Source organism: Simochromis diagramma, unplaced genomic scaffold (genome assembly GCF_900408965.1).
Source record: "Simochromis diagramma unplaced genomic scaffold, fSimDia1.1 OVJJ01000680.1, whole genome shotgun sequence".
Classification (NCBI taxonomy): Eukaryota; Metazoa; Chordata; class Actinopteri; order Cichliformes; family Cichlidae; genus Simochromis; species Simochromis diagramma.
This window is the reverse complement of record NW_024387470.1, coordinates 1083880-1096799: the sequence shown is the minus strand read 5'-3', so window position 1 is coordinate 1096799 and position 12920 is coordinate 1083880. Positions and strand designations below refer to the sequence as shown.

The following is a 12920-nucleotide window of genomic DNA, read 5'->3' as shown; positions in this document are numbered from 1 at the left end:
CGTGCAGGTGACGAAAACACACACAGGTAGTGCACTCGATTTGGTACTGTTTGATGCCAAAACCTCCAGACGGAAAACAAACCAGTCGAGGCAAAATCCTAGAGAGGAAACAAAACTCCTTACAGTCACCAAAATAATCCAAGGGCTCCAGCAGGCAGGGGCAGAATTTCAGACGCTCCAAAATAACGCCAATACTCCGACACTAGTCTTCTGTCAGGTAGCTCCTAAAGAACACTTCTGAGGAAAGCATCTGATGAGTAACAGGTGTGCCAGGTTCAGTGACTCACTGCACCAAAAAACACATACAGACAAAAACACCACATAACCAGAACCCAACTCCTAACAATATTAGTCTCTGAAGGTGGTTATAGGTTTCACTTGGACATCCACACAACTTTATCTGCATATAATGGTGCTTAAGTTGTTTTATTTTATAAATCAGACACTTGTCATGTTAATAAGGGCTAATTTATGCTGAGACAGAAAATGTCAGGGGTGAGGGCTGCTGAGCTAATCGTCATCGGTTTCATGCTGCTTCATGGCAAGACAAGAGAACATTTTGCTTACATTACTCACATTTTACAGGAAAGACAGCAAAGGGGATCTCTGAAAGGCTATAAATAAATTACATTTTTATTAAAAGGTCAGTGTTAAGTAAATGGACTGGTTCTTATATAGTGCTTTTCTACTCTTCTGAGCACTCAAAGCGCTTTACACAACTTGTGCATTCACCCATTCACATAAGCACATTTTTCTAAGTGCTTTCTAAGTAACATTCACACACAGTCATACTCCGATGGATGCATCGGAGAGCAATTTGGGGTTAGTATCTTGCCCAAGGATATTTGGCACGCAGACTAGGGGAAGCCAGGAATCGAACCACCAACCTTCCGATCAGTAGATGACCTGCTCTACCGCCTGAGCTAAGATAAACAGACCGAACTCTGGATGTTTTAAAACCAAACACTCACAGTGTGTGGATGAACATGTGTGTCATGGTAGATGCATCACACTGCAAAGTCAATATTAGTCTCTGCAGGTGGTTTACAGATTTCACTTGGACATCCGCACAATGGCTAAGCTTTTTTAATCTATAATATCAGACACTTGTCATGTTAATAAGGGCTAATTAATGCTGAGACAGAAGATGTCAGGGGTGAGGGCTGCTGAGCTACTCATCATCAGCTTCATGCTGCTTCATGGTAAGACAAGAGAATGTTTTACTTACATTCAGTTTCATGCTGCAAGGACAACAAAGTCTTTGAAAGACGGTCGCCTTAATAAGTGTCGCCTTAACTTTTATGCATGCAAATTAACATATATTATCTGCTGTACTTTGATAGAGTTACAATAGTGAAATTGCTAAACAGTAAATACTGCTTCATCACTTTTATTTCCTTTTCCAAAAAAGAAGGTTCACCAAGAACATTATGTTATACAGAATCAGTTTTATTCATCTTAATGTGTGGCACCAGCAGATCCTGGTTTTTTTTTCATAATGTCTCAGTACACAACAAAAGAATAAGTCAGCAGACTTGTGATCTCAAGATTTTAACTGTTGTGATCATATTCATTCTCTACTGTCTATGCAGGAGTAAAATACCAATAAAAATAAAAGAACTGGCCTATTTTCATTAGCAGGAAGTTAAGATAATTATGTTTTCTTTACTCTTTATTTTCTAGATCTCAGACTTTGTGGTTTCTTTTAACTGCACCAGTCCAACTCCTGTCGCCCTATTTGATGAGCTTGACAAAGATTTGTTCTCTAAAAAACTGATTCGTCTTGTCAAAAGCTTTTCAAATCCACTTAACATAACCATCAGTATCACCGTGGTGGGAATTTTAGGAGTGGTAAGTCTACACAGTTCACACACTAGATATTAAAAGTCATCATTTTGGTAATCTTAATGTTTATGATTCTAATATACTAATTCATATGTCTCGTCTTTAGGATGAAAAAGCCCAAACCCTGTCTTATGTCTTGTGTCCTGGTATGTTTTGAAAAGATCTTACAAAATCACTAAATTATACTTATTCAAGAACATTGTACATGTATGTACATGTATTCAAATTGTTATTTATTTAAGTGGCTCTAGCCTATTGTTCTAACTATGTGCTCTCTGTATGTTGACAATAGAAACCACGTATAGATTCTAAGTTATAAGGCTTTTAAAAAAAATTCAACCAGTAAATCATAAAGTTGACTTTGTAGACTATGGGACTCCGTTTGTAAACGGAAACATGCTGAAATTAACAGCAACATTTTCCCGCCCTATAGTAAACTTTGCCAGACCTAAGACAAATTTTAATGGGTTGCTAACATGACCCTGCTCTACACAAAATGTATAGTAGTAGATGTTGTATTTCCCTCTATTTCAGCAGTTAAACTGGCATTTGCAGGCTGTATAACAGTTTTACTTTTCTTCTGCTTAATGTAGGAGTGGGATATTGAGGGACTGAACTGGGATGAGAAGGATTGCGGCGCTGCACGAGTCTCTGTCCCTCGGGAAAAACTTTATGTCCCAGATGTTCAAATAGCAGAGTTGTAAGTTTTCCACATTTTGATTGGCTACAAGCTGGACAGTTTTGAAGTTATAGTGGAGGGGAGGTCATTGAACAGACTGTTAATTAACATGGGTAACCCTGATCACGGCTTACTGGAGAGACAGCAATATGTAATTTCAGCCCTGCTCTCTTAAAAGACTTGTCATTTCATATTTTTGCTACTAAAAGTTTTTTGTTTTTTTTTAATAAATTGCTATTATTAATTATTAAAAATGTTTTGTTATTCTTTTCTATTCTATTCCAGCCTGGATGAAGTCAGCTCCACCAAAACTCCTTATGTCTACTTGTACAACACAGGTCATGTGTATGATGATAAGCCCATCAGTGTGGTCAGTTCTTGCCAATTAGGAATCTATGCTTTCCCCTTTGATATCCAGAACTGCTCGTTGACGTTTGGAGCAGATATACACTTTGGTAAGGCTTTCTGAAACTTAAAAAACTAAAAATAAATCATTGAAAGTGTGAACTTCACACTCGACAAATTTGAAATCCATATCTGAACACAAAGCTGTTTGCTAATAATTCCAAATAAAACTATGCTCTTAAATATCAACCTAGCTACTGATATTAGGACGATTCAAGGCACCACTTCCAAACAGGTCCTGAATGAGTCCAGAGACGTGATGGTGACCAATGGAGAGTGGGAGCTCACGATATCAGTATAGCTGATTCCACCCTGGAATTAGTTGTGGGAAGCTACTCAGAGATCACGTACTATGTAAGCATTTTTTTTTTACATACTTTTATTTAATTATATATTTTTGTACTGTTAAAGCTGCTCACAACAGTGCTTTTTCACGCATTGAAAAACTTCCTTTGTGCTAGTTCTTAATCACCGAGGAATGACAACAAACTTATGGACAGCTTCGGGCTTCCCTATAGTAACACTTTCTGGTGGTGCAGCACTGCCCTTTTGGAAATACTTCAGTTTCACCACATTCTTAAATTAGGTTTATACAATCTCAAATGAACAAGACTGCATGGCATCTTCATTATCATCCTGTCATTATTTATTATACAAAAATTTGTTTTCAGTAGTTTGTAGAACCACCTTTAGCCACTAATCTGTGTGAATGTATCAATGTCTCACATCACTGTGGAGGAGAAAACCTTTAAAATCTCAAAGGTTTGTACCTGCGTCTCGTCCCAAGACCGTGCTAAGACGGAGACCGGTTCTCTATGTGGTGAACCTGCTGATCCCCAGCTGCTTCCTCATCACAGTGGACCTCTTCAGCTTCATGCTGCCCCCATAGAGTGTGGACAGATCCTCCTTCAAGATGACCCTCACCCTGGGCTACACTGTTTTCCTGCTCATCACGAACGACCTACTGCCTATCACTGGGGAGACAACACCCCTCATCAGTGAGTGATACTGAAAATAACTTAGTGTATTATGATGTGTATATTTCTTCTTTTGAAAAAAGATCCTCAAGAAGTTTGAGCGATGATTACTTTCAGGGACACTACATATGAAAAGCAATACATTGTCTTGTGACTATGTAGGGGAATCAAATATGCCAGCTCTATGACCTAAATGTGTACTTGCTAAGCGGCTCCACCCCCTAAAAAAAACACTTTATTTTTTGCGTCTCTTTATTTTTCCTGTGGTCTAGTTCTTGTACCGGAAACGCACAAGCAGGAGATAAAGTGTCCATGGGTGCAACCCAAATATTTCCTAAACAAGATCATAACTAAGACTGAGAACCAGAATATGCGTGCACATGTACACATGTTCTGAACACTGCCTGTTTTTGTTGCTGTTTCCTGCAGATGTTTTCTTCTCCATCAGTCTGGCGCTGATGGTGGCCAGCCTGTTGGAGACACTGTTCATCACAAACATTCAATTCAAGTCTAGCGAGTACAGTGCAGTGCCTCACTGGCTCACCATCCTTGTGTTGCGTTATCTTGCTGTTCTCGTTTGTATCCCTCCAAAGGAAAGGAGCAACCGAGTCACAGTCTCCCTCAATCCATCTCACAAAGGTATGCTATTATTTTTTCGTAACAGTAGTAAGTAGTAATTCACTGCAGAGTGTCATATTATACGAGTATAATGAACAAGGAATGTTTCACTTTCATAAAAACATATTATCTGTGCGTATTATTAGAAAATCTGATTTTTTGATCTGATTTTTCTGTTAGATGAGGTCTGAAAGGTCATGCTTCACTTATCAATTTATCATAGCACTTCACTGGCTGTTTATTTTTGACAGCACTATCAATGAACACCAGTGCCACAAACCTCTCGGACAATCAGAGCATCTATAGTGTTACACTTCCAGTAAAACCAGCGCCAGCTTCCGAGACGGTTCTGGATGAACTGAGGAGATTAAGCAGAGATCTCACAGCCATCCGACTTCAGATGGACTAATGCTTTCAAGGGACCAAAGCTGCACAGGAGTGGGAGATGATTGGAACAGTGATCGATCGACTGCTGTTTGGCTTGTACATCGTCTTTATCGCCACGAGCTTCATTACAATAATGAGCATCTGGATATGAAATAATTTGTTTGAAACATAATTAGGTGGCAGAAAGATGAAAAAACAACATAACTGGCGTACTGTCGTGGTAATTGGCATGGATCACAAATAAATACAGTGCTATGGAAATGTATTTGACCCCTTCCAGATTTTTTATTTTTTGCGTGAACCTGCCCCTCCCTCCCATGTCCACCCACACCACACTGTTCAGTTCAATTCAGTTTTATTTATACAGCGCCAAATCACAACAACAGTCGCCTCAAGGTAGACCCTACAATAATACATACAGAGAAAATCCCAACAATCATATGACCCCTATGAGCAAGCACTTTGGCGACAGTGGGAAGGAAAAACTCCCTTTTAACAGGAAGAAACCTCCAACAGAAACAGGCTCAGGGAGGGGCGGGGCCATCTGCTGCATCCGGCTGGGGTGAGAGATAGAAGATGGGACAAAAGACATGCTGTGGAAGAGAGCCAGAGATTAATAACAAGTATGACCCCCACCGCTACCTGATCTTCAGCAGTACCAGCTTCCTCCTTTTGCCAGTGCTTTAGCTTTGTTTATCAAGTATCATAGGCTGTGTTGGAGTTGCAGTCAATACTGTTTTTGGTCTTGGTTGCTATTAGTTTTGTTTTCCTGGATTACGTTAGGGGAGATGCTGGAATTATGTGGCTGGGTCATGGTTTTCTTCATATTTTGTTTGTTTTAGCTGGGGCTCCCATCTCTTTTTGTTTCTGTCTGTCCTTTTGTGAGTTACTACATTCCCTTTATTGAAAGCTTGATGAATGGCAGCAGCGTTGTGTCATCCCATATTTCGAGCACCTTTGAGCCACAGATTCAGGGACCATAGCAGCATGTGTAAAAATCACTGCACATTTAAATATTAACATTTTCTTACATACATTAAGTGTATTATTAAGATGAGGAATTGTTATGTACATTTCAGATCAGAGCTGCTTCAATTGCTTATTCTTAATTCTTGCTTTTCGGTGTGAATATTTACTAGGATCATACAAACCACACAGAGGACCTTGCTTATCACTCTCACACCCAACCGAGACACATCTCTCAGCCTCCCGCGGCTGTTTTCATCAATCAGAATTGCACTGACATTACATGGCACAAAGTCAAACAGTGTCCTCTCTCTGGATGAATTGGCAGGAGAAGCTGCTAGATTAGATTGCATCTGAGGAATGCTAATTTTGCAGGAGTCTGGGTCTGGGGATGTCATGATTAAAGACTCAATTTCCCAGAGGTCAGTGTGGTGTGATCACATATTACCGCTAACTGATGGAGTGTCTCTGATGGTATGCCTGTCACAAGTGGCAGCATCAGCACCGGTGGAGGAGAGAGCAGGGTGGTTCTGTGGTGTTCAATATTCCTCTCACAGCTTGGAATTATATTCAGTCACAGATTTCTTAAGTAGCTGTGTTATTCTATCCATCTGCATATTTATTTCTTTTTATTTATTTTGCCATAGTTTACCTAAAGTTCTAGAAGAGGCTCTCTGCTTATCTCAGCATTGAAATACTGACTTTCAGCTTATCTTCTTATACCATGAAGCCCTGTCGTGCATTATCCCTACATGTGTCTCAGTGGAATGCATTTCAGAGCAGCAGGCTTTAATGCATTCATGCTGTGCATTGTTACTGAGTAATAGTGACGACACTAATGCAAACATATCGCATTGGGACAAATTACAGACAGCTAGAAACAGAAATTTCAATTTCAATATTTTAGTCTATTAAATACAAATGTTCCAAGCATCTTCCTACAGTACCGACTGGGCAGCGTGTGACTTTATTAGTTTCAGCTGGGTGCTGAGACTGAAACTCACTTTATATGTAATCCATCATACTGACCATTTTCCTGCCCTTGTTTCTTGTCAGTTATTTTGCAATTATTATTTTTGTAATACAGCTGAAAGCAGAAGCTATTTGCTTTTGTTTAGTGGTGCAGTTTATGAAGCTTATGCATTCATGGTAAAAAGAAAACAGAGTGTCATGCTTATTTAACAAAAACTAAGTACAGCCTTAATGCTTCACTAGGAATTAAGGGGGTAATTTTTAATTTAATGCAATATTGAGTTTTTTAAAATGTTTGTTGTTATTGTCAATATTGTCAATTTACAACACTCTTAAACAGATTCATATTTGAGTAAAGGACCACAGATATCTGACTGAAAAGAGCGTGTATTAAAGCAGACATACTGGCAGAATTTGATCTCATTCTCATGATAGGTTTTTGTAATTACTGTCCCATAAAACTTATTCCATAACTGCATTATTAAATATTTCACAAATATAAAACACGTTAATGGGTTGAAAACAATGTGTTATCAATCTATTAAAGAAACAATTTCATTGAGGAGCACTACAACTGGAAATAAAACTGCATCTTATAAAACAATTATATGGAAGTCTAAATATGGATCGAAAGGCAACAGGTGATTAGCTTAACCTAGCAATGACAATTTTGGGTAAACCCCCCCAAAACAACAAGAAGATAAAAATAAAAATTAAATTGTAAGCTTTACAGATGCTGGTAGTCTAATTCAGCTTCTCTGGTAACACTATATTGCCTATAAAACTAAATCCTCTGCATGTTTTTTTTACTCAAGTACAAAAGTATTACTGGATTAATATACCAAAATAGCATTTTTAATGTGCCCATTGGTGATGTAGCATATTTTTAGTTGCATTGGTCCTCTTAATTGGTTTGGGGGAATTTAAAACAAATAATCTGATGTTGTCTTTTGTTTGAAAATTTAATTTGCAAAATTACAAGTCAGTAATAAATATATAATAACTATGATGAAACTTGAACAAGTAAAAGAAAAAAAATACAATTTCAAACGATAACACAGAAGTAAACAAGTCTATGCTGTTATCAATGTCTTCAGTTGCTCAACATCACTGGTTGAATATAAAACCAGCTTACAAGCCATTTTCCATTAAAAACGAGATTAAAAAACAGAGTAAATAAAAGAAAGACACTGATTGGCTAGCTTAAAATACCACCATACAAGATGTGTGAATCACATACAGTATTTGCCTCCTTACTGATTTCTTAGTTTTCTGCATATTTGTCACCTTTAAATGTTTCAGATCATTAAAGAAATGTTATAATTAGACAAAGAAAAATCAAGTAAAGCAGTTTTTCAATGATGATTTAATTTAGGGGGGAAAAAGTAGGGGTGCAACGATATTCGTATCGATATTGAACCGTTCGATACAGTGCTTTCGGTTCGGTACGCATATGTATCGAACAATACAACATTTGTAATTTATTTTATCAATTTTCCTTCTGACGATGCTGTCTGTGTTGAGCGCTCAGTGAATCTGTGTTCGACTACTCCGCCTAGGCTGCACTGTCGAGCGCAGATCCACTGAGCGCTCAACACAGACAGCATAGTCAGAAGGAAGAGAGCAGGGCAAGCTAGCGAGACAGAAGTTAAGCTCTACTTGCAACAGGCAAATTGAACCTCATTCAGATCTGGCGTTTGGAATTATTTTGGTTTTCATGTGACGTATGACCCTGAAGGTAAGCGAGTCATGGACTAAAGTAAAACAGTATGTTGGATGTGCCATGCAATGCTCAATTACATTGGTGTGAACTAGTGTGTTAGCGCAGTTAGCTCGTTAACGTGTTTGCCGTCTAGCCCCATGCACGGAGTGATCGGCGGTAGCTCGTTAACGGAGATTTGCCGTGTTGTGGCGTTAAGGTCATTTCAACGAGATTAACCTGAAAGCACTAGTGGGAACACAACGAATATGACTGCACATTTACGCCGACATCATCCTAGTGCAAAGACAAGTGGAAGCAGACAAAAAAAAGCAAGCATGCTACTAACTTTAGCCGAGTCATTTAGACAGCTGTTAGCACATGATTCTCCTTATGCTGCTGAGAATATAGCCCAGAAGAAGCGGATAGTATAGCTTTTATTTTGGAAAGAGCCATTTCTCTGTAATAAACTCTCTTTTCCAAAGATGAGTGATTCCTCAATCAGATACAGGGCTTGCAATATCGCTAGCCCGACGTCCCGGAGCTAGCGATTTTTTCAGTCGGGCTACCAAAATCTATCTCTTCCCTGCCCGTCGGGCTATTGTAGGAAAAATATATGTCAATGCTTTTGCATTCTTTCAGAAATGTAGCTGGGTAATTATGTCATTGGCATCGGTGAGCCACTGTCAATATGTGACATATTGAAGTCGCGTTTGAATTTGCGCTTGTTTTTTTGCTTTCACTTTGCAATCGTGCGAACTGTGTATAGAGAGCGACAGCACTGATCTGTGAGTGATGATAATTTGTGCACCAATTCCTCTGACATCATCTTATTAATCGTTAGCTTACTATGCAAACATGACAAGTGAAATCTCCCGCAGCTTAAACATGTGAGAGGTTGATCGCGCAGAGAATCGCTGAGCTTATGTGAGTGAGCGTGTAAAAGCATTTCAGTTCTGCTGAGCCAAATAAGACAGGTCAGGGTGAAGAAGTGACAGCCAAAGAAAAGCTTACCACAAAACGGAGAAGTTATGACAAATCACACTATAAGGCAAAAAGAAAGTGCAGCTTTATGGTTTCATGGACAAAAGAATTTCTGTGGCTGCAATATGATGAGCTAAATAACCAGGGCTGCACATAAGTGGTCCGCAGGTGCGCATTCGCTGTCAAAATAAAAAACACGCACAAGGGTTAGGGTTAAATTTAAAAACTGTACTTTTGAGTTAAAATATATATTTATAATTTTAATAAATGACAAATTAAAAATGCATGAACATTTTTTTGTATCGAAAAAATATCGAACCGTGACACCAAAGTATCGAACCGAACCGAACCGAACCGTGAATTTTGTGTATCGTTGCACCCCTAGGAAAAAGGTTATCCAATCCTACCTGTCCCTGTGTGGAACTGCAATAACTGGCAATGTGTCTTTGCAGGCTTTACAAGCATGAACAGCCTGTTTAAGGTTAAAGTCTATTCTATTTATCTATTTGAATGTATTTAATAGTATTTCAAACCTTCATCTTTTTTTGTTTTGTTTTATTTTTTTTGGGGGGGGGGGGGGTTGGGGATGGACTTCCTGGTGTATTTCAGGTCATTTCAGGGTCATTGTTTGGCTGCATAACCCAAGTGCACTTGACTAAAGACTTCCAAAAACTTCAGCTTCTGTCTCATCAGTCCAAAGGATGGCAAATGTGAGACGAGTCTTTTTGCTTTTTTTTCACCTTGGAACTCTCCCAATGGATGACCTTTTTGGTCAGTCTCTTTTTTGTTTTTGAATCATGAACACTGAGCTTAACAAGCTCAAGCATTGGGGCAAGTTCCTCCTGGATGATTCTGACCTCCTTAGAGTAATTTTGGTAGGCCAGTCACTTCTGGGCAGGGTCACTCCTGTTCCAGGTTTTCTCCATGTGTGTATATTGGCTCTCACCTTGATTTGCTGGATTCACAAAGGTAACCCTTTCCTCAGCTTCATCTTTAGATTGTGGCGTGATGTGTTCATTTTTTAAGATTTTTAGGCGAACTTGACTTTACCAAACAGGTTCTTTTCAAGTCCTGTTGAATATCTTGTTTCAACAGACCTGGCCTGGGTGGGGTTCGTGATAATGAACTCAGTTGTACAAAAAAATTAGGTTAATCTCATTTAGGCCCAGTTGGGTTTGCATTCCCTTTTTTTTCTCTTAATAAATAAAATGATTTAAAAACTGAATTTTGTATTTACTCCGATTACACTGATTAGTCTGACCTTTGTCTAATAATAACATTTGTTTAAATTGGAAAAAAAAACAAACTGACAAATAAGAAATCTGGGCAAATACTTTTTTACCTCTTAAAAGACTCCTTTCACAAAAATAGATACTGTAGAAGTAAACAGTAATTAGTTACTGATTACTTTTTCAAGTAACTTGACCAACACTGATTACAGCAGTAACAATGTTTCCCTGAGCGGTTAGCTGATCGGTGCTCCTGTTGTAACCAGCTTGTAATAGGCTCCCTTCAGGGCCATGAGCTGGTCGTGTGCTCCTTTCTCAATCACAATGCCTCTGGACATGACGGCAATGATGTCAGAGTTCTGGATGGTAGAGAGGCGATGGGCAATGACGATGCAGGTCCGTCCCTGTCTGGCTTTGTCCAGGGCTTCTTGCACAGTCTGTCACGGGACACATGAATTAGTGCTCACAAAGACACACACACATACATAGTCAGGAGCCATGATCAATTCTCTCACGTAGCAGACACACAAGCCTCACAATTATAGCAATTTCACAATCATGGGTTGATTACTATCATTAGAATGTTCCAGAGGATCAGTACACTGCAGAGGCCTCTGCTCCTCAGCGTGGTTCAGCTATTTGAGCTGTAAAAGCTACAGCACAGGCCAAACTGACTGTATTCATCTTAAAAAGGCTCTACTGGAGGGTTGGTATGAACTGTAAGCTGTTGGTGATAATAATAGGGATGATGAATGGTAGTGATGTTAATGATAATAATAATTAAGTGCCTGCTCTCTTTGCTCTGTGTGCCCGGAGAATATCAAGCAGCTGCACTACGCTGTGATGTTGAGTTTGTGGACTCAGCAAAAGGAAGCTGTTCAGAGTTCAGCGAAGCATACCTTCTCGCTCTCGGTGTCCAGGGCGGAGGTAGCCTCGTCAAGGAGCAGGATCTTAGGGTCACGTATGATTGCCCTGGCAATGGCAATGCGCTGCTTCTGGCCACGAGATAACTGAGACCCCTGAGAGCCCACGTTGGTGTCGTATTTCTGAAGCACGGGGAGAGAACAAAATTTGTGTCTATAGGCAATTTTTCAATACAGTACTTAAAAAATAAGTAGACACTGAAAACAACATAAACAAACAATGAGAGTAAGCAGAAAACATCAGTAGTTAGTGATGCTTTTTTTTTAATTCTCCAAACATAGCTCAGCTGTTATGTCATGTACGTAACACTTGATTGCAAACTTCCATCTTCCATAAAAATGATTTTTGTGCAATCGCAGAAACAGCTACTGCTGATAACACAATATGAGCTCTTTCCAAGAGTTCTATTAGTGAAAGATCCCCAAACCCAGAGTGCTGTTAAAGCTGAGTGTATGTGGAACTCAGCCAGGAAGCCACATTTTCCATTTCAACAACTAACAAAAACGCTGATGAGTAGTCAGGCTTTTGTAGCATTGTAGCCACCATTTCTACCTGTACCTGTTTCAATAGTGTGTCTTCATTAAAACTGGGATTTGTGAGGGTGTGTGGGCATTTAGCAAAGCAATTGTCATTGTTAACTTGAAGTTGTGTCAGTTACGTCCAGAAACGTAAAGGACATTGGCATCACATTGGAACATCCCAGACTTGACTATTAACAGCTTCCTGTTAAATTGAGAGTGGAACTTACAATACTTCTCCTCACATACAAAATCTTGAGTAATCAGGCTCCATAGTACCTTATTATCCTAACAAAGCACTTTCATTCCTTTCATGCCTCTCTACTGTGGGACCAGCTCCCAGTCTGGATATGGAAGACAGGCACTACTTTTAAGATTAGGCTACTGTAGTTCGGGCTGGATCAGGTAACTCTGAACCATCCCTTAGTCATCGTGCAATGACCTTAGACTGCCGGGGGGCTTTCCTCATCTCTTTTCACTCTCTGTGTGTCTATACGCTACTTTATTAAATTATTGGCAATTATAGTTTGCTTTTTGCCCTGTATCTCTGTGCTCTCTTCTCTTTAACATCAACCTCAAGCAGTTATGATGGATGGCCACATCGCCCTGAACCTGGTTCCGCTGGAGGGTTTTTCACTCCACTGTCTCCAAGTGCTTGCTCACAGGGAGTCATTTGATTGTTGGGATTCTTTCTAATATTATTTACCTTATAATATA

At 39.3% G+C, this 12920-nt stretch overlaps 2 protein-coding genes across 3 annotated transcripts in view; one reads left to right on the top strand and one right to left on the bottom strand.

The window, feature by feature from the left end:
- The first annotated feature begins 2194 nt into the window (after positions 1-2194).
- Positions 2195-5249, top strand: LOC120723455 (5-hydroxytryptamine receptor 3A-like). The gene is made up of 5 exons (XM_040014876.1): positions 2195-2545; positions 2810-2979; positions 3165-3927; positions 4336-4545; positions 4776-5249. The coding sequence occupies exons 3-5, from the start codon at positions 3843-3845 to the stop codon at positions 4931-4933; spliced, it is 453 nt and encodes a 150-aa protein (XP_039870810.1). The 5' UTR covers positions 2195-2545; positions 2810-2979; positions 3165-3842; the 3' UTR covers positions 4934-5249.
- Positions 5250-10100: 4851 nt separating this feature from the next.
- LOC120723499 (bile salt export pump-like) overlaps positions 10101-12920 on the bottom strand; it is a 30662-nt gene continuing 27842 nt past the window's right edge. For both annotated transcript variants that reach the window (XM_040014975.1, XM_040014974.1), the window contains exons 28-29: positions 11661-11807; positions 10101-11198 (exon numbers count right to left, since the gene is read on the bottom strand). In XM_040014975.1, the coding sequence (XP_039870909.1) occupies positions 10998-11198; positions 11661-11807 (348 nt within the window). In that variant the 3' untranslated portion in view covers positions 10101-10997. The remainder of the gene's footprint in view (positions 11199-11660; positions 11808-12920) is intronic.

Excerpts from the sequence above, each read along its gene's own strand:
- LOC120723455 (XM_040014876.1), top strand. The coding sequence starts at position 3,843 with ATGACCCTCACCCTGGGCTACACTGTTTTCCTGCTCATCACGAACGAC. Across the intron at positions 3,928-4,335 it reads GGAGACAACACCCCTCATCA|ATGTTTTCTTCTCCATCAGT; the intron begins GTGAGTGATACT and ends TGTTTCCTGCAG. Across the intron at positions 4,546-4,775 it reads CCTCAATCCATCTCACAAAG|CACTATCAATGAACACCAGT; the intron begins GTATGCTATTAT and ends TATTTTTGACAG.